The following is a 22,116-nucleotide window of genomic DNA, read 5'->3' as shown; positions in this document are numbered from 1 at the left end:
GCTACTGTAGCCTAGTGATGACCTTAAGTGTTGGTAAGTTTTTACAGGTAGTAAGTAGTACCGATTAGAGTCTGCTAGTGTCTACAAATACACCACTCATTTAACTTAAAGCTGGCTTAAAGTCTCTTATGCTTCAATGACTATTGCAAATCTGCTGCACGTAGCCCAAAGGGTTAAGTGCGATCACCTTGTTCACCTCGGACTTACGCACACTTTTGGAGGCTTTGCGACAAAAAGAATCTTATATCTGCATCTAAACGCCCCTTAAAGACTCATTTTGGGATTTTGTTTCCATCATGCCCGGCAACACATATTAACAACACACGTTATCTGCCTTTGTATGCAATCAGCGCCTTAGCAAAGGTCTTTCTTGTACCTCTATTTTCCTGTTGAACTTTTGACTTTCAACTGAGAAATTATGAGGTTTTAAGAAATTGCTCCTATAGCTCTGTAAGAAGCTCCAGGCTATAGCTCCACAACCTCCATATCAGATATCTCCAAATACTAAGCATCAAGGGGAATTTTTCCAAGAGTTCTCGCTATGCCTACACAACATAACCATAGCAGATACAAGAGAAAAATAACACAGAATTGAACCACAATGGTCCAAAGACCATAAAGACCCCAAAAGAACACAAACTGGTCCAAAAGAGGACACAACAAGATCTGCCATCTGCAGATTCCTCAGAAAACGAAAATAGGACTTCTCTAACAGAATGGACATTATACTATCTAAACTCAATGGTCTCCACAATCTCACTCAATCAACCAAAGTAAATACAGAGCTCCTTTAATTGGAAAAGGTGGCCTCAGGCAAGATACATGTGCACTGACTGACAGAATCTCCCATCAGCAAAGTTTAAGATAAGCAGTGCTCTATTACAATGGTCTACGCAACCTCACTCAATCAACCAAAGTAAATACAGAGCTCCTTCAATTGGAAAAGGTGGCCTCAGGCAAGATACATGTGCACTGACTAACAGACTGGAGGAAGCAGAATCTCCCATCAGCAAAGTTCAAGATAAGCAGTGCTCTATTACAAAATCATTGGAAGTAATGTAGCCAAAAATATTCTGTCTTATACCAGCCTCAGAACATAGAAATAGAAGAGGCTACCTCTGAATATTCGGCTTACCAGAAAAACGGAAGACACTAGCAAATACTGTGTCTCCTTCCTAGAATTGTGGATTCCTCAGGTCCTTGAACTTACATTTGATTGAGTTTTCGAAATTGAACAGACCCACAGGATCCCAACACATGTCACCTCCATCTCGCTAACCTTGGTCATATTCAGACCTCTAAAGTCCTAGAATACTGAAATGATCATTGACTGTATGAAGAAAATCAAAACTCACAGCTAGAAAGATCGAAACATTGATATCACACAAGTTTATGCAAGGCCTACAGTGAAGCTGAGAAAAAAGTTCCTAGCTCTTCTCCAAGATCTCTGCTCCCTCAACATGCCTCTCTACTTTATTGGACCAGCAAAGATGCGGATCATCTTTGAAGGAACCCCACATATTTTTGACAAACCATAATATCTAGAAATCCTCATGCACCAAATATTTGACAATCAAATGTTGCATTGAATATTGGTTTAAATGATATGATATCCCACACATCTCTGTAATGCCACTCTTCTAATACAAAAAATTAATTGAGTCCAACTTTACTCTGCCAATGATGGTATGCCCTTGGTTTACCCAATCTATTACTCATGGTAAATGGTATACTTATAGTATTGTCACCATGTTTCATATTGCAAAGATAAACTCTCCCTTATGTTATAAGATGTTCTTCAGATATGCCTTGTGGCTTAGCTGTTGTATGTTCTCTCAATCGATATATATGTTCATGCTCATAGATTTGCTTCCATAGCTGTTTTTTAGGATTATCCTTGTTTATTCCATTGAATTTGGCTCAGTTCTTGGGAGATTCCTTAGTACCATCAAATGTACACATCTATGGTTGCAAATAATCAGGAGGAGTCATCCAGAATTCATAATAACGGAGTGGTTGTTTTTCTGTAGAGACTGAATTGAAATTATTTGGCTCGTGGTAAAAAATTTATTTTATTAGTTCCTCTAGTCAATATGATTAAAAATTGGGGATGGTGAGATGTCCCCAGGCTTCTCTGGTCAACTAGTTTCAAGCCCTACCCCAAGCCTTTTCATCAGGACCTAAGGGGGCTACTCCCTGACACCACTCCTTCAGTCGTTGAGATACCTTTTTCTCAAGTGAGAGTAGAGACAGATAAAATATTAAAAATATATACAGCACCCAGTCGGTCTGTTGTTTTGTTATCTCGAGGGCATGAGAAAAAAAAATTTAATTGAAAGAATTCACTGCCAGTTGGCCTCATTATAGCTTTATGTTTTGTACATCATGCACCCTAGTGAGTAAACAGTGACATAATTCTCATGTATTAAAATGTGAGCAGGCTGTGAGAAAAACCCGTGAAGAATATACACCCAAAGCACTTAAAACAACCCAAAACACACATGACATTACATATACATAATTAGCCTCAGTCAGGTATCATGACTCCAAATGGGGGAGGAGGGACGCCTACAGTGACACTGACTGGAAAAGATATTATATCCATTGGGAGGGAGAAAGGCAGTGACAAAAAAAGGAATGCTTCATTAGTTTAAAGTTTCTGAAAGAACCGAGTGGAGCTTGGTTCCAAATACACTTACTTCCTCAAAGCTACTCCCTTGCTTAGGGGTAACAGTCCACCAGTGGCTTCGAAGATGTGGGAGGGGCATGGCCGGTCTTGTTTAATAGGAAGCGTGCTGTCATTAGCATCCTAAAGGAGCTCGAACACTAGACCGTATCCCTCCCAACTGATATCTGATTTTCCTGGAGCGGGCGGGCTGTATTCGTACCCGGTGATGGTGTATGGGAAAAAAGGTATTACAATTGAATCTTTATTTTTAATTTAAATAGTATAAATCCATGATATGTGGGATGCTGGAGACAACATTTTTTTTAAAAAAGACGGGGGTATCCTGAGAGTTTCATAATTGATGGCTATATGACATTGCATTCAAGATCAATCATTGTTCCTATTAAATAGTTTGAGTCTTTTATTGGTACGTGCTTGGAAACAAACAAGAGAAGAAGAATTGTATCAAAAAATCAAGAAGGATTTTTTTTATATACCCTTTGGCTAAAAAACATTAAAAAACAAACTGATTGGAAAAGCATTGAATTTTTTGTCAATTGCTTGTTATGTTCTGTAGGTGTACCAAAGGAAGGTTATGTGTTCATATGAACTGTCCCCATGGGATGTTTTCATTCAGGCCACCCACAAGCTGTAGAGCGTAGACCCAAAATTGCTCTTTCTCAAAGAGTTGGGAGTCTTGGTTCAGTTATTTGAGGACTGCGCAATGTAGATCATTTACAGTGTGATGGTGTTCAATGTAGTGTGTAGCCATCTTAGTAGTTGCACGTTGGCATCTGAGATTACTACGGTGTTCACAGATTCTTGTTTTCACTTTGCATGTCTTCATCCCAATGTAATGCAATTTACAAGGGCAGGTGATTATATAAATCACCCATTCTGAGTTGCAATTAATTAAACGTCGCATCTCCCATGTTGTATTGTTGTTGAAAGTGATTGTCTTGGTCATTTGTGGTAAATGGCACATATTACAGTTGCCAGAGGGTGGTGTCACCTAAGAGGAGTGAAGAAGCACTGTCCGGATAACATATCCCTCGGCATATTTGGCAGAGTGTGTACCAACATGTCTCTTAGACTACAACCTCTTTTATGAGGGAACATCCGTTTTGGAAAAGGGTTGTCCCGCTGTTTACCATGCACCAATGTTTATTAACAATTTTGCTCACTTGATTGGACGCACAACTATAGGTTGTGATGAATATGGGGCGAACCTCCTTTTACTTTTGTGTGGGAAGCTCCAGTAGGGCTTCCCTGTTGTACTTGGCACGTTTCATGGCCTTTTGTACAATCCTGTGTGGGTATTTCCTTGCTTCTAGTTTGGAAGCCAGGTCAGCAGCTTGTTTGTTGTAGTCACTCACTTCTGAACAATTGTGTCTACGTCTCACGAATTGTCCAAAAGGGCGATTTTCCCTCAGGTGTCTCGGATGGAAGCTGTCGAAGGAGAGAGGACAATTTTTTGCCGTTGGTTTGAAATGGATGGTAGTTCTCAGACCACCTTCATCTGAGAAAATGTTTGAGTCTGGGAAGACCAGTTCTGTTCTTGATACACTATGTGTACATTTGAGAAATCATTCTGTCTATGAGAAAGAACATGAATTGTTTTGCTGTATTTTGATTACCCTTTCAGATGACCAGTATGTCTATATACCTTTTCCGAAGTATGATGCAACAAACAACTATGGTTGACTCATCTGTGGTAAACCATCTATGGTTGAATTAAAATTGTTATCATATCATACACTAGGTTTTTTGATGGTTACTCTATTGTTAATTTGATTGATCTATGGTTAACCTTCTAGGGTTAACCATTAATGGTTAATTTAGTAATGTTATCATATCAGATTATAGGTGTTCACAACAACTTCATAATCCTGCCTGGGTCCAGACCCAATATCTTGCTGCTATTCTCCGCTCTGAGGCCTACATTGCTTCTCTTTTTGCTTCAGGGGTAGGTTCATAGGGGGTAGGGGTGGTTGGGGTTGGTGTTCTTTTTTTTATCAATATTGAGGTTTTGTTTGTCCATACTGAAAGGCAGGTCTATGTTGTTGCTTATCTCATGTAACATTTTAATGCAATATTCAGATTATACTAGGCTTGTCCTCCTCTTTTCCCCTCTGGTCCTTCTATTTGCCTCTCTATCTTTGGAGTCTCCCTCCCCACATGTTGATTGTCTACTTTAGCCCAGATTTAAGATATGTCTCAGGTATCACTTAAGATTGACTCCCCCAATACCAAGGGGTTAAACCATTCTGTCAAAAAGAAAACGATTTTAGATAATTGGGGTAAATCAAAAGTTGATATCCTACTACTCCAAGAGACAAGAACCGGGCTGTCTGAAGCCTGTAGCATGCAACATAATTGGATATCTGACTTTGCTTCCTCCCCCAATTGCAATAAGGAGAATGGGGTATGCACCTTGATTTCAAAACATGCAGGGTTTTAGCTTGATACTATTGCCCGCTAGAATGGCTAATCTTCAAAATCACAAAACAATTCCTCCCTTTAATTGCAAACATTTATACCCTAATGATAGGGGACCCAACATTATGGTCATCTCTAAACTAGAGAATTCTTAAAACACCTCCCAACAACAAGTTTATATTAGCATGCAGCTTTAACGTATCCTATGGCACCACCTTGGATAGATTATCACAATATACATATAGGGACAATCGTTCTCATGCTCTGGTTCATAAACTTACCAAGAACAATGATTTAACGGATGTTTGGTGCCTTCACAACCCAAAGGGTAGTGATTTTAACTTTTTACTTTCATACCCATAACTGTATCCAGAATTGATTCTTTTTTTATTAGCAACTCCCTGATTCAATCTATATCTAATCCCACCATTGAACCTATTGTTATATCAGACCATGCAGGCATCACTATTACTCTAAACATTTCTGATTCTGCCCCTAAAATTCGATCCTGGATAATGAAATATGAGGTTCTTGAGGATCCGAACTCAAATAATTTTTCCGAAAGTGATCCCATGATGCTTGTTTTCTAGTCCAGGGAGGACCTGGTCCAGTAGTTTGGGCTGGACTATTCCAGTAGGGAGCAGGGTCAAGACTGATTTGCAAATAGCTGGGTCCAAACTGGGGTGGTGTGATGAGCACAACAACAATGGATTAAACCCAGATCTGTGCCTGGGGTGAATGTTTGATTTTTCTGCCTTCCATCCATCAGTTCTCTTTTCATTTGCTCAAAGAATTTAGTGGCGCAAGCATTAATGCATTTTTCAAGCCACCTAGGAGAAAGTCAATCTAGGTTCAAGATTTATTCGCCTTGCCATGACAATATACTATAACCCAATAGCCCGCATTAAACTTAATGGACACATTTCCAATGCTTTTAATCTAGATCAAGGTACGAGGCAATGTTCTCCCATGTTCCTATTATTGTTCCCTCTATCAATCAAACCTCTACTATACTCTCTTCATACTAATTCAAAAATGAAAAAGTTAACTGAAGTAAGTTTATTACATGGTGGGGTAGGACTGAAACTGTTAACATTTTATTTGCCCCTCAAATCAACTTTTATCTCAATATGCTGCCACTGCACTTCTCCAACTCCTTCTTTACATCTCTCAATGGCCAAATATCAGGTTTCATTTGGAAAGGAAAAAAAGGCAAGAATTTCCCTTTGAAAATTGCAATGAAATAAACAACAGGGTTGTATTACCCTCCCTAATTTCATGTCCTATCAAATTGCCTTATTAGATTTACCAATCATCTGGTGGTTGCACCCATCTGTTCCTCATCACCCTCCTTGGGTGGAAATACAGTTGGACCTAACTTTCCCTCTCGCCTATAAACATTCTAACAACAAAACATATTAAGATACCTCATTCTTACCAAATCATTAAAGACTCTGTCTCCACAGTCAAACCATTAGATAAATGCTTCCCTCACAGAATCAAAGGCTCAGAGTTAGCCCCCCAATGGTTAAAACCATTCATAAAACTTGATCATAGCCCCTCTTTCTAGGAAAGATGGGCCTCTCTTGGCTTACCATTTCCTAAAGCCATTACCTCCCCGGATGACCCACTAACATTTGCCACACTAACATCTAAATTAATTCTCGAACCAATTGATTTTTGATAACTTCCTGTCTCTTAACGTAGCTCTTAGAGGTTTTCAAAAAACACACTCTCCATAATCTATCAAAAAAAGCTTACAAAAACATTTCAATCATTAACATGCGACATTCAAAAATCATGGGAAGTGTCATGGATTAAATATAACATTGATTCAATCTTACCATCCCAATGGCCAAATATATGGAAATCTATGCTACTTCATAAAGGTTCAGTCTTATCTTACAATGAAAACTTTGGACAACATACAGAGGAGCATTCTGGACTCTGGGACGGGTAACTAAGAGTGGTCTTTTGTTGTCAACTGCTTGTTGGCATTGCCAAAACCCTACAGGTGATCTAGAATACTTGCTGCTTGACAGATTCCTTTATTGCTTACCATTATCTCTCAGGTATTCATGCAGCATCACACTCGGAAACACTAAGCCCACTATCATCTTGGGACTGTTCCCTCATTGATATTTTGCTTACAATGGGCATTAAAATGAACCTTGCTAATTGGAATAATGATAACAACATCTCACACAGTACTTGGTGGGCTTGGGTATGTTTTATCAAGAGTGGTCACAAGGAGATGATGGACTGAGCGCTGAAACTTTTTCAGACACTCACTCCCAGTCACGGATCTGCATTGTTCTTTAGTTCGCTTTGCCACCCCAGTTCAGACCCAGACATATGCAAATCAGTCTTGACTCAGTCCAGCCCGAACTGCCGAGCCAGGTGTTCCCTGAACTGAAAACAAGCATCCTGTGACCAGTTTCGGGGTAAAACCTCTCATCAGCCAGGCTAGCTTGAATCCAGTGGCAAAGTGAGCAAGAGACACATGTCTGGACATACCCTGCCAACAAACACAAGGGGATGATGGGCAGAGCTCTGACCCCTTTCAAACACTCACCCCCAGTCACAGATCTGGGTTGCATACATGATCATTCTTTAGCTCACTGGTCCCAGGATGCTTGTTTCCAGTCCAGGAAGTACTTGGCCTGAAAGTTCGGGCTGGACTGTTCCCATGGAGAACAGGGTCAAGACTGATTTGCATATGGTTGGGTCTGAACTGGGGGGGCAAAGCGAGCTAAAGAACAATGATGGAGTCAATAAAGATCCGTGGCTGGGGGTGAGTGTCTGAAATGGAAAGCAAGGGATTTGGCCCAGATCTCTGTACTGGGGTAAATGTTTGACATTGTGCAGTATTCTGTCCATTAATTGTTCTTTTTGAATTTATCAAGAGTGGTAACAACCTTTTACATAATGAGTCATTTAACAAACAATCCTCTCGCATTTTATGGTTCAAACTGGACTCATAGCGATAAAAGATTACCCTGCCCTGAACCATATCTGGAGACTCTCCCCATACAATCCCATTATTCAGTATTCATACCTCCTCCCTCTTCTTTTTCTCTCTTTCCTCCCCGATCTCCTTCTGTTTCATACATGTGCCATTGTGTGTGATATACTAAATATACACCTTTATTGCCCTCTGATTTCTGTTCAAGATATGATTCAACTCACAGATATACAAGTTAAATGTGGCTATAACCCTGGCTGTTTTTTCAATTGCAATCTCTCTGTAGCTGCTATTTCATGCTTTATGTTGTTCTTTGGAAAAACAAAACTCAATAAAAATATTTGAATACAAAAAAGGGAAGCTCAAAGTCAACAAGTAATAGGAGAGCTAGTTTACGGACAGGTAATGCATTGCGATGTAGTGTTCTGTAAAGAGGTGAGAATTCAACTCTTTCCGAAATTGGAGCAGTTTTGGGGCAGTCCTGAGGGATAGGATAATCGTGTTCCAGATCCTAGTGAATAAATGTAAATTACCTGTTTTTGTGTGTGTGGTTTTTTTAGTCTGCAGTTGACTGTGTCTTGGCTGCTTATGTGCCCAAGAAGCACCAAAGATTGTGATCTTGTCTGCAAGATAAGCAGGAGTGCTTTTCTTTTGAAGGTGTGCAGACCAGCAAGGGGAGCAAATGGAGTTTCATCAGTATGGGGGGTGATGTTTATATATTTATACAGGCCCTCCCAATGTTGGCCATCAAGGCAGACTGAAGAAATCAGTTATGCAAATCACGCAGTTGACAATGGTACAACAAGCTAGCAGTTCAATCATATCTGCTTATATAAGGTATGTCAGTCCTAGTGTGAATGTTCATATTCCTGCCGCATTACATATTTATAGAATCATTCTCTTGTTATTTGCTGTTATCCAAGCTCTTCCAACTTAGAATGCATACAGATGACTGAGCTACATTTTGAAAAATAATTTGAGAACATATTTCAACTTCTCTGCACATATTTAGAGCTGCCAAGTGTGAATGCATCATGTACCAAATATGTAGGCATCCCTTGGCCGTTATGCATATACTATCTACTAAAGACTTTACATTATGAACACGACATGATAGAGCAGCACAACAGGTTTTGAGAAAAGAGCTGGTCCAATGATTTTGCTACCCCATTCCCTGACAAGCGATATCCAGTTGGTACTTTACAGTCAGTGTTGCTACCCCTACTCTTTGCATTTGATTCTAGCCATTATGTCTTACAAGGTCTCTCCATTTGTGAATCCTTAGTTTATGAGAACCAACACAAACACTGTAAATCTCACTAAAGCAAATGTAACAATGACCATGAAATTCAGATGAAGCAGTGACGAAATACATTCCTGGTGAGACAGCTTGTCAAGCCCCTGTCTCAAAAACAACTAGAAGACACATAACGAATAGAGTAAAACATTTAATGCACATTACAAAGGATTGGCTTTCTGGTAAAAGCAAATGTACGTTTTCATTTGTACATTTTGCAAGATGTACAATTAATTTGTAATACTTACAAATGACGACCATCCAGGTTCTTCGAGTCTTTGTTCTGCTGAAAAACAAAATACATATTTTCAGCATAAATCATTCCAAACAACTGTGCACTGGCCTCACTCTTTATCCCTGTCCACGTTCCAGTCACTACGCTTCAGTGTGTTTGCCCAGTTGTCTTTGTCCAGTGACCATCTGTCGAGATTTTGATGCAGTGAACTTCTCCCCATGGCCTTGCCCCAAGACCTTGAGCCTGTGTCCATGTCCCAACAATCTACTTCCATTTACCTTTTCCTAATGATTCGGTTCAGTGATTTTGTCACAGTCTAGTTCTCCTTCTGTTAGGAAATTAGTACAAATTGTACCACTGTGCATGTCTGAAAATCTTATCCAAAATAGTCTGAGGTAAATATTGTGTCCTTAATATATTGTTTACAAAATATCTTCCCCTAGATATTCCATTATTAACTCCAATGGGGTAATATTTCCATAAACAATATTCAGGTCTGAATATTTATGTCAGATAATTTTCTGACTGTGACCTTGTAACTATACTACTCACAAAGCACATAAAACGCCCTGATCAACTTTTTATAAATCCACACGTTCATATTTGTCATGCATTACGCATTTATCTAACTTAGCAATGTTTTTTGTGTACAGCACTCTTTCATATCATTTGCACAACATCCATTTCTTTATTTGACATATATGTTGTTGCTCACTAGAATACTGACTTGTTAGACTTTCCCCTTCAGAGTTTCAAAACGTCACATTGGCTAATCACTTTTCAGCTATGTTTGGTTACTAAAAACAACACCTCTTCGGGATCGATAGGATAATTATTCAAATTATTTAAGGCTTCTTGAAACCAAAAAAAGTCCTCAACTTCAGTTCACCAACACGCTTCTACACTTCAAGTCAGTTCCATATGTATATATATCCTTAGGTTATGAGAACACATACACTGTATGTAGATCTCACTACAGCAAGTTTAACAATGACCATGTGTATATATATTTTGTTGTGGAGTGCCGCTGTCTCTCGGTAAAAGGAGGATTCTTAGTGAAAATATATAGATATATAGATATATTTTGATGGGTTAGTTACTGTTAGACGTGGCATCATTGGCTTGAGTCTCTCCTCCATTTTTTCTGTTTGCCTCCACTGTTCTACGATGTTTTTGCTGGTATACTGCTTTGGGCACTGTGCCACTGCTGATCAGTGCCACAGTGCAAGTGCTCCCTATGTTAAATTACTGTATTGATTGAATTCCATGTTTGGCTTATTTGGTTTACTGTCAGTCCCTAGTCTAGTGCACCAGGAGTGCCAGGGCTTGTAAATACAAATGCTGCTCGTGGGCTTGCAGCACAGGTTGTGCCACCCACAGGAGCGGCCTAGTAAAAATATGTCTACAGGTCAGCCATTGCTAGACCTACGTGCAGTCTGGTACTGTCACGCTGACTGCGCAAGTACACCTACTTGCCAGTCCCCAAACCTTCCCTTAACTTCATATTAGTCACCCCTGTGGTAGGCCTGAGGGCAGGGTGCATTGTAAGCATAAGGTAGGACAAGCCTGACCAAGTTGGCATGTCCTAATAGTGAATTACAGCCATATTCGTTTTTCACAATAGTAAGGTAACCTGCTCTCCATTAGTTAGAATGGGCTGCCAGGATTATTAATGCTATAATCCTAGCTGGCTCGGGGAGCATGGTGCAATGTCGAGTTTGGTATCCCTGAACTCGGGGTTTAATCACGCATCCATTTGTGTGGATGGTTTTTCGACTCTGGGTTTGAAAATAGCACTTTTAGAAAGTGGCTATTTTCTTGTCTAACTATTTCTGGTTTCTGCTGGTTTGGTGTGTGTGTGACAGGAGCTGGGTGGCTCCAGAGATCTGATGAGTCAGTGTGGGATGAGTGGGACATTTGCGTTGAGAGTAGGGGGAGAGTAGTTGCTGATAGCCTGCCCTGCCTGATACTATGCTGGCTCCACCTCCTGCCAGGCGACTGATGGCTCTGTGCCTGCCATGGACGATCCCGGCCCCACCTCCTGCCAGGAGGCCGATAGCTCTGCTCCTGCCAGTGACAATGCTGGCTCCACCTCCTGCTAGGCGTCTGAGGACCCAGCCCTGCTCAGTGAATAGGCCAGGTGCCTCTGCCAGGCTACACCCACAACAGACCCAGGATGTTGGGAAATTCCCCTGCATGGACAAAGGGATCAAAGCCAAAAAGGGGTATAAGAGGAGGACCCCTGAACCAAGACTTTAGATCACTTCTGACAAGGAACCCTGAAACCAAGGACAAGAAGCCTGCTGATCCAAGGACTTGCCTACCCCTTCTGCCAGTGTGCTGTTTGCTGGGGGGAATCCTGCATTGCTTCTTTATTTTTGCCAAGGAACCAGGAGAGAGGAACTGTGTGTGTACTCTCAAACTTTGCTAAGAAAATCTACAAGGGCTGGAAGAGTGCCAGTCTCCTGTTGAAGTCATAGGGCTAAAGGACTTCATCTGCTAAAAGTGCTATTTGCTGGAACCTGTGAATCCAGCACCTCTGAAAGAACCAGCAATCCCGACGCCGACGGACGTCGCCGAATCCAGCTAGACATCGTGAGTAAAAGCTCCAGTGTCCCGCTTCCTCGACGACGGCCGCCGTGCCTGATCGACGCCAGCAGCAACGCCAGTGAGTAGTGAGTTCGGCTCCAGCTCCAAAGGACCTCGTGTCTGCACCGCTGCTGATCGCATCGACTTCGTGCCCTCTCGCCGCCGTGAGCGTTGCTCACTCTTGCAACGTCAACATCGACATCGACGACGACGCCGTATCCTGCTTCACCTCGTGAGCGCTGCTCCTGCCTGATATCTGTCGACGCCGCTGCAGGTCGCCCCGACTCCGAGGCCGGATCGAAGACGCGACGCCGGACATCTCGACGCCTCTGATCATCGTGTGCTTCGCTTTTCCAAGGTACTGTGTTGTGGGGGTCTGTGCGACTCCGGGCTCGACGTAGCGCTCCTCGCGGTCGACGCCGAACCTTTGGATTAACTTTGCCTCAACGTTGTGTGACTCCCGTGTGGGTTACATTGTTGCCAAGAACTGTTTTTTACAGAAGAAGAGTTGCTTTTGATACTAAAGACTTTGTGCTAAGAAGAAACTACACTTGAACTATTATTTTTCCTTCCAAGAGTATTTATTAAGATTGTGGTATATTTTTGTCGTTATTTGGTCTTGTGCTAAGCCTTATATAAAAATACTTATTTTTATAATACTACTGTGTCGTGTCCATTTGTAGTGTATTCACTTTATTACTGTATGTGGTCATAAATGCTTAACACACAGCCTCCGAGATAAGCCTGTCTGCTCTACCAAGGGGGTGAGCAGGAGTTATCAAAGGGATGTACCATGTTACAACGCATACTATTACAACTACCTACCGTTACAACGCGACCATTACAACGCATACCATTACAACGCATAGCGCTTTGAGGTGCTGGATAGTGGTAAGTATAATTTACTATTCTAACTCCAGTCCCCGTGGACCCTAGGGAAGGTGTTGGATAGTAAATTATACTTATTCCCTATCCTAGAGCGCCCCCCAGCGCAATGCGTTGTAATGGTATGCGTTGTAAAAGTCGCGTTGTAATGGTAGTGCGGAGTAAAAGATGCGTTGTAACGGGTGTGTACCTTATCAAAGGGTGTGATCCCCTTGCCCTGACTAGAAAAGGTGTGTCCCTATTTGTCAGAAGTGCTTACCTCTGCCAACTAGAGACAGCCGGTTCTAACATTGGACGCAGCGGTGAGGATTTGAACCTTGCATTTATGACCCATGTGCAGTGTTTTGTGTGCGCTACATAGTGAAAGCAGACCATAGCGCAGCCACAATCTAATTTGGAAGGATTCTAATTTTGTTCTCCGCTTTTCTGAAGCTTGATTTTTTTAACACTGCCAGTTTTGACCATGAGTGACAACGGAGTCACTGCCCCTGTTGTTGTTGTTGTGGAGGAATTTGATAGGAAGAAGATAAAGAAATACAAGAAAAAGCAGCTGCAACACTTTTGCAAGCAGTTTAAAGTTCCTACCACAGGCCTCGAAATTAAAGAGGATTATCTGAAAGCATTGCAGCCTGGTTAGAGTCCAGAGATCCCACTGATCCAGTGGTGGTACCGCCAGTGGAAGGGGATGAGGAGGCGCCAGTGAATGGAGCTGTGTCCTCTCCCGGTAGCAGTGTTTCCTCCAAAGGTCTTTCCCCTGAAGAAAGAGAAGAAAGGGCGAAAGAGCAAGAATACAACATGGAAATGGCAAGGCTTAAGATAAATGGGCAGTTGGAATTACAAAATGCAAGAGGTAGGAGAGAAGCTGATTTGGAGATCAAAAGGTTGGAATTTGAAAGAGAAAAGTTAGCTTTGGAGCGTGATACCAAGTTGAGGGAGTTTGAGATCCAAGCTAAAAAGTTAGAATTGAATCCCTCTGGTGGCAGCATCCCATCTGTGCCTGCAGAAAGTAGGTTTTATTTTCCTAAAGATGTGATAAAAGATTATCATAAGAATGAAGATATTGGCCAATGGTTTAAAGCATATGAGTTAGCATTGTTGGCCCACCGGGTCCCTGAGAAGGATTGGGGAGCGGGGTTGTGGGGTCGCTTTGTGAATGAGGGAAGAGATACCCTGTTAGATATGCCTGTTGAAGATAGGATGTCTTATGCTCATAAGAAAGATGCTTTAATGTTGAGGTATGGCCTAACCCCAGAAAAGTACAGACAAGCCTTTGGAGAATGTAAGAAGTTGCCTGGTACAACGTGGGTTGAATATGTGTCTTTTTTTTGCAGAGCCATGGATGGTTGGGTAAAGGGCAGCAAAGTGGAAAGTTATGAAGCTCTTTATGATTTGTTTGCTTGGGAGCATTTGTCTAATAACTGTTTTCCAGAGCTGCGCTCAGTACCTTATTGATAGCAAGATATCTAACCCTAGAAAACTTGCTGAGGAGGCGGAACGCTGGGTCAGTACCAGGGTCCACAAGGGTCCAGTGGGAGACTCAGCCAAAGGTGGGCAGGGTCCCCAGCAGAAGAGTGGGGGAGACAAGGGTAAACAGAAGGAGTCCCAGAAAGGGCCCCAAAGTAATCCCCAAGGGAACCAAGGGAAGGGTTCCCAGCCTCCCCCTGAGAAGAAGTCAGGGGCCCCGACAGGTAAACCTGTTCATAGGGGCCCGGTGACCTGCTATGTGTGTAAGCAGGTGGGGCATCGTTATTATGATCCCCAGTGTCCTATGAAGGACTCTGGTGCACCGCCGCGTGCACCCCCGTCAGTTGGTGAGTGTAGCCCTGGGAGGGGAGGAGATGGTTGTCCCTGGTGGGAGGGGTCCCACAGAGATGTCCCTGGTCTCGCTAGGAGACATGGAAATGGTCCCTACACCCCCTCTGCCTAGTAACATTAATAAGTATAGGCAGTGGGTGACCATTAATGGCCATAGAGTGGAAGCTCTCAGAGACACCGGAGCGAGTGTGACAGCTGTCAAGTGTCACTTGGTGTCCAGAGAGCAGGTGGTTCCCCACGCATTCTACCCCGTGATAGCTGCTGACAACTCCCAGAAAGAGTGTGAGGTAGCTCAAGTTTCCTTTGAATGGGGGGGAGTTTCAGGTACTCTTCAGGTTGGTGTGAGGCCCGCCATGCCTGTTGATTGTCTCCTGGGCAATGATTTAGACTCCCCTTGGGCTAAGGTGGAGAGGGAGACACATTTGAAAATGTTGGGTGTGCCAGAGTGGGTGTGTGCAACCACTCGATCCATGACAGCAAGTAAGGGTGTTGATGGGGTCCCGGAGCCTGAAAGTATGGCCCAGGACCCAGCTGTGAAGAGAAGAGGCAGGAGGCGCGGGAAACTGGCCCCCATAGTTCCCGTGGTCCAGGAGGAGGTAGACCCTGAGGGGGATGCCCTGGAGCTCACAGGGGAACAAATTGCTGAACTGGGAGACCTGCCCAAGCTGACCCATTGGCAGCAGGATGGTGGTCCCTCCAGGGAAGAATTTTGTGCAGAACAAAGAGTGTGCCCTTCTCTTGTGGGTATGAGGCAGCAGGCCTCAGCCCAAACCTCAGGTGATTAGTCAGGGTCACATTTTGTTTACTGGGAGAATGACCTCCTGTATAGCGAGCCTAAGGCTGCTGAGCCTGAGTCAGCCTGTGTGCTGGTGGTACCCCAGAGCTTCCGAGCCTTCCTACTGGGTTTGGCTCATGACGTTCCTTTAGCTGGACATGTGGGGCAGGACAAGACCTATGACAGGCTTGTCCCCCATTTTTATTGGCCTCAGATGAGAAGGGATGTAGACATCCATTGTAAAACCTGTCACACTTGCCAGGCAAGTGGGAAAAGCAGAAGGAAGCAGAAGGCTCCCCTCCAACCTTTTCCAGTGGTCAGTACCCCCTTTGACCGGGTGGGGATTGACATTGTTGGGCTCCTGGACCCCAAGACAGCCCTGGGCAACAGGTTTATCCTGGTCTTGGTGGACCATGCCACACGGTACCCGGAAGCCATCCCTCTCCGAACAGTGACGGCCCCCGTGGTGGGACGGGCACTGATGGGTGTTTTCTCCCGCATGGGGTTCCCCAGAGAGGTGGTGTCAGACCGGGGCACCAACTTTATTTCCAATTACATGAAGTCTCTGTGGAAGGAGTGTGGGGTAACCTACAAGTTCACCACTCCTTACCACCCTCAAGGTAATGGGCTGGTTGAAAGATTCAACTGGACCCTTAAAGGCATGATCATGGGTCTTGAAGAACCAATGAGGCGGAAATGGGAAGTCCTCTTGCCATGCCTGTTGTTTGCTTACCGTGAGGTACCACAGAAGTCTCTAGGGTTCAGCCCCTTTGAGCTTTTGTATGGTCACCCGGTAAGAGGACCTTTGAGTCTGGTCAAAGAAGGCTGGGAGCAATCTCCCAGGAAACCTCCCCAGGATGTATACAGTTACATGCTGGCCTTTAGGACCCAGGCTCGGCGCTTCAGAGATCTAGCTCAGGCAAATCTGGAGGCCAGCCAGGAGGAGATGAAGCGGTGGTACGACCGGAATGCCACTCTGGTAGAGCGTCAGCCTGGTCAAGAAGTTTGGGTCATGTCCCCTGTGGAACCTTGTGCGCTCAAGGACAGGTGGACTGGACCGTTTAAGGTTGTGGAGAAGAAGAGCGATGTCACCTACTTGGTGGACTTGAAATCTCCCAGGAACCCCTTGAGGGTCCTGCATGTCAACCATTTGAAGCCCTACTTTGAAAGGTCCGAAGTGGGCATGCTCCTAGCTACAGATGCTGGAATGGAGGAGGAGAGTGAACCTCTTCCTGACCTCCTGTGTGCTAAAGAGCAAGATGGGTCAGTGGATGGTGTTGTCCTCTCTGACACACTGACCCTTGAGCAGAAGCAGGATTGCCGCCAACTGTTGGGACAATTCCCTGATCTGTTTTCCTTGGTTCCTGGTGTCACTCATTGGTGTGCCCATGATGTTGACACCGGAGACAGCACTCCTGTGAAGCACAAGGCTTACAGGGTGACTGACAAGGTCAGAGCATACATTAAGGAGGAGGTCTCCAAAATGTTTGCCTTATGGGTGGTTGAGTCCTCTAGCAGTCCTTGGGCCAGCCCAGTGGTCCTGGTCCCGAAGGCTGCAGCGCCTGGTGCTTCACCAGAACTTCTGTTCTGTGTGGATTACCGAGGACTCAATTCAGTCACCAAGACTGACGCGCCCCCCATCCCGAGAGCTGATGAGCTCATAGATCGGTTGGGGGCTGCCCGGTACCTTAGCACGTTTGATCTGACGTCTGGGTACTGGCAGATCGCCTTGACTGATGGGGCAAAGGAGAGGTCAGCATTCTCCACACCAGATGGGCTCTACCAGTTCCGGGTGATGCCCTTTGGGATGAAGAATGCCCCTGCCACCTTCCAGAGGTTGGTCAACCAGGTCTTGGCTGGACTGGAGGATTTCAGTGCCGCCTACCTGGACGACATTGCAGTGTTCAGCGCCAGCTGGGAGGAACACTTGCGCCACCTCCAGGAAGTGTTGTTGGCCCTGCGCAGAGCAGGCCTCACGATCAAAGCCAGTAAGTGCCAGATTGGGCAGGGTTCTGTGGTGTACTTGGGGCACCAAGTAGGGAGCGGCAAGGTGGCCCCCCTGCAACCCAAGATTGATACCATCCTGGCTTGGGCACCGCCCAAAACCCAAACTCAGGTGAGAGCCTTCTTAGGTCTCACAGGTTACTACAGGAGGTTTGTCAAGGATTATGGTAACATTGTGCATCCCTTAACTTCGCTGACTTCCAGGAAGCAGCCACGAAATGTGATCTGGACTGACGCCTGTCAAACGGCCTTTGACACCCTGAAAACTGCAATGTGCACAGCACCTATACTCCAGGCACCCGACTTTTCTAAAGAATTTGTTGTCCAGACGGACGCTTCAGAGCATGGCGTGGGGGCTGTTCTAGATCAGGTGAATGAAGAGGGCCGAGACTTACCTGTAGCCTTCATCAGCAGGAGGTTACTTCCCAGGGAAACGAGGTGGAGTGCGATAGAGCGAGAAGCATTTGCTGTGGTCTGGGCGCTGAAGAAGCTAAGACCCTACTTGTTTGGGACTCACTTCCGGGTTCAGACAGACCACAGGCCCCTCAGATGGTTGATGCAGATGAGGGGTGAGAATCCAAAACTGTTGAGGTGGTCCATTTCTCTACAGGGGATGGACTTTACGGTGGAACACCGCCCTGGTACAGATCACGCCAATGCTGATGGTCTGTCCAGATTTTTCCGCCTTAGTGATGAGGACTCCCTAGGTCAAGGGTAGTTCTCCCCACATTTCAGCTGGAGGGGACACGTGTTAAACCTGGCATCATTGGCTTGAGGCTCTCCTCCATTTTTTCTGTTTGCCTCCACTGTTTTACGATGTTTTTGCTATACTGCTTTGGGCACTGTGCCACTGCTGATCAGTGCCACAGTGCAAGTGCTCCCTATGTTAAATTACTGTATTGATTGAATTCCATGTTTGGCTTATTTGGTTTACTGTCAGTCCCTAGTCTAGTGCACCAGGAGTGCCAGGGCTTGTAAATACAAATGCTGCTCGTGGGCTTGCAGCACAGGTTGTGCCACCCACAGGAGCGGCCTAGTAAAAATATGTCTTCAGGTCTGCCATTGCTAGACCTACGTGCAGTCTGGTACTGTCACACTGACTGCGCAAGTACACCTACATGCCAGTCCCTAAACCTTCCCTTAACTTCATATTAGTCACCCCTATGGTAGGCCTGAGGGCAGGGTGCATTGTAAGCATAAAATGGGACAAGCCTGACCAAGTTGGCATGTCCTAATAGTGAATTACAGCCATATTCGTTTTTCACTATTGTAAGGTAACCTGCTCTCCATAAGTTAGAATGGGCTGTCAGGATTATTAATGCTATAATCCTAGCTGGCTCGGGGAGCATGGTGCAATGTCGAGTTTGGTATCCCTGAACTCGGGGTTTAATCACGCATCCATTTGTGTGGATGGTTTTTGGACTCTGGGTTTGAAAATAGCACTTTTAGAAAGTGGCTATTTTCTTGTCTAACTATTTCTGGTTTCTGCTGGTTTGGTGTGTATGTGACAGGAGCTGGGTGGCTCCAGAGATCTGATGAGTCAGTGTGGGATGAGTGGGACATTTGCGTTGAGAGTCGGGGGAGAGTAGTTGCTGATAGCCTGCCCTGCCTGATACAATGCTGGCTCCACCTCCTGCCAGGCGACTGATGGCCCTGTGCCTGCCGTGGACGATCCTGGCCCCACCTCCTGCCAGGAGGCCGATAGCTCTGCTCCTGCCAGTGACAATGCTGGCTCCACCTCCTGCTGGGGGTCTGAGGACCCAGCCCTGATCAGTGAATAGGCCAGGTGCCTCTGCCTGGTTACACCCACAACAGACCCAGGATATTGGGAAATTCCCCTGCATGGACAAAGGGATCAAAGCCAAAAAGGGGTATAAGAGGAGGACCCCTGAACCAAGACTTTAGATCACTTCTGACAAGGAACCCTGAAACCAAGGACAAGAAGCCTGCTGATCCAAGGACTTGCCTACCCCTTCTGCCAGTGTGCTGTTTGCTGGGGGGAATCCTGCATTGCTTCTTTATTTTTGCCAAGGAACCAGGAGAGAGGAACTGTGTGTGTACTCTCAAACTTTGCTAAGAAAATCTCCAAGGGCTGGAAGAGTGCCAGTCTCCTGTTGAAGACACAGGGCTAAAGGACTTAATCTGCTAAAAGTGCTATTTGCTGGAACCTGTGAATCCAGCACCTCTGAAAGAACCAGCAATCCCGACGCCGACGGACGTCGCCGAATCCAGCTCGACATCGTGAGTAACGGCTCCAGTGTCCCGCTTCCTCGACGCCGGCCGCCGGGCCCGATCGACGCCACGAGCAACGCCAGTGAGTAGTGAGTTCGGCTCCAGCTCCAAAGGACCTCGTGTCTGCACCGCTGCTGATCGCATCGACTTTGTGCCCTCTCGACGCCGTGAGCGCTGCTCACTCTTGCAACGTCAACATCGACATTGACGACGACGCCGTATCCTGCTTCACCTCGTGAACGCTGCTCCTGCCTGACATCTGTCGACGCCGCTGCAGGTCGCCCCAACTCCGAGGCCGGATCGACGCCGAAGACGCGACGCCGGACATCTCGACGCCGCTGATCATCGTGTGCTTCGCTTTTCCAAGGTACTGTGCTGTGGGGGTCTGTGCGACTCCGGGCTCGACGTAGCGCTCCTCGCGGTCGACGCCGAACCTTTGGATTAACTTTGCCTCGACGTCGTGTGACTCCCGTGTGGGTTACATTGTTGCCAAGAACTGTGTTTTACAGAAGAAGAGTTGCTTTTGATACTAAAGACTTTGTGCTAAGAATAAACTACACTTGAACTATTATTTTTCCTTCCAAGAGTATTTATTAAGATTGTGGTATATTTTTGTCGTTATTTGGTCTTGTGCTAAGCCTTATATAAAAATACTTATTTTTATAATACTACTGTGTCGTGTCCATTTGTAGTGTATTCACTTTATTACTGTATGTGGTCATAAATGCTTAACACACAGCCTCTGAGATAAGCCTGTCTGCTCTGCCAAGCTACCAAGGGGGTGAGCAGGGGTTATCAATGGGTGTGATCCCCTCGCCCTGACTAGAAAAGGTGTGTCCCTATTTGTCAGAAGTGCATACCTCTGCCAACTAGAGACAGCCGGTTCTAACAGTTACACCTCTCCAAATTTAGAATTTTAAGTATTGCCAGGTTCTTTTCAGGCTCCTTTTAGAAAACAGATTGTTCTCCATACTGTCTTATATTTTGGAAGCCGAAAATATATAAAAATTAAATAGATTGTAAAAAACTGTCCTACCATTCTTCAATTCTACACTTCACGTGTGGATGAGGCCATCACGGGTGACAGGAAAGACCAGAAAATTCAATCATATGTAAAGAAGTAAAAGACAGATGTTTGTCATGGGGATTGCCTTCCATATTTGGGCTGAGGGTCTGCCTTCACAGAAAGAATCCTATCAATCCCTGAAATTTGTGAAAACAAAATATATGAGAGATTCGAGGAGGTATGGCTAATTTGGATCCCACTATATTTTGTTTACTCAGAACGCCATTCAAACATTTAACTTAATTTAATTTCTTCAAAAAAGTACAAATATTACATGGAAAATGACAAAACTCTCAGCCCTCCCACTCTTCTCAAAATGAAATTCTAGTTCATATTTATGGTTGGACCATTCACTGACATCAGAGAATGCCCCAAAGTGCACTGAAGAAAAATTCATTTTTTTTTGTTTTTGCAATATGTTTGGGATGTCGGTATTAATGGTATTTGCACCTGCATCTAGAGGACTCCAGCATGGAGTTATTTGCATGGACATGGATCAGGCTACTTTTTCTTGGACAGAATGCCCAGTAAAGCAACTTGACCTTGCTTACAACACTGAATTTCCTCTTACTTTTCTTAAGGGTTAGTTGCTGTATTCGGGTCGCGTGTCAGCTAGCAAAAATGAACCCTTATCAATCCTGGTCTTTTCTGAAAAATATAAACCCAAGAGAATCCCTAGTGATGTGGCTTGTGGCTTGTACTTTTTCATACCCTGAATGCTATGCAATGATAATGCTTACTCCTACAAGACAATAATTCCCTCTTCCTTTCCATTGGATATGGCTGAAATGTTGGACCAGGGGGATGCGAGGCACTTGGATAATCTACTAGATCTGGACAATAATAAAAATTGGACAAAAAGGGGTAATCCAGAAAGGTGTGACCTGTGTGGATTCCACTACTTTCTTCTTTTAATGTCTCAAAAATATAAAGGATCCAAGAAAAAACAATTTCCTCATATTTACCAAACAGAAAATTGTGGATATTGCCACCAATAGCAAAACCCAGAATTCCTTGCCTCCGTTTGTATGTGGGTGTTGGACCCTACCCTGTCTTTGGGGTCACTCCCAACCATTTTGCGATTACCCATTCTGTTTCGCTGATTTAATTTTTGTTGTCTTTAGGACTTTGTGCAACAGGGTACAC

At 44.5% G+C, this 22,116-nt stretch overlaps 1 protein-coding gene across 8 annotated transcripts in view; it reads right to left on the bottom strand.

Moving 5' to 3' along the window:
• Positions 1-22,116, bottom strand: part of LCP2 (lymphocyte cytosolic protein 2) — a 622,000-nt gene that overhangs the window by 311,429 nt on the left and 288,455 nt on the right. For 5 of the 8 annotated variants that reach the window (XM_086951712.1, XM_086951709.1, XM_086951711.1 and 2 more), the window contains one exon: positions 9,618-9,655. In XM_086951712.1, the coding sequence (XP_086807838.1) occupies positions 9,618-9,655 (38 nt within the window). The remainder of the gene's footprint in view (positions 1-9,617; positions 9,656-22,116) is intronic. The other 3 variants (XM_086951714.1, XM_086951710.1, XM_086951717.1) reach the window with 1 other exon arrangement.

The sequence above is a fragment of the Lissotriton vulgaris genome, unplaced genomic scaffold (assembly GCF_964263255.1).
Source record: "Lissotriton vulgaris unplaced genomic scaffold, aLisVul1.2 SCAFFOLD_1103, whole genome shotgun sequence".
Taxonomy (NCBI): domain Eukaryota; kingdom Metazoa; phylum Chordata; class Amphibia; order Caudata; family Salamandridae; genus Lissotriton; species Lissotriton vulgaris.
The sequence above is the reverse complement of the archived record's forward strand: the minus strand, read 5'-3'. Positions and strand labels throughout refer to the sequence as shown.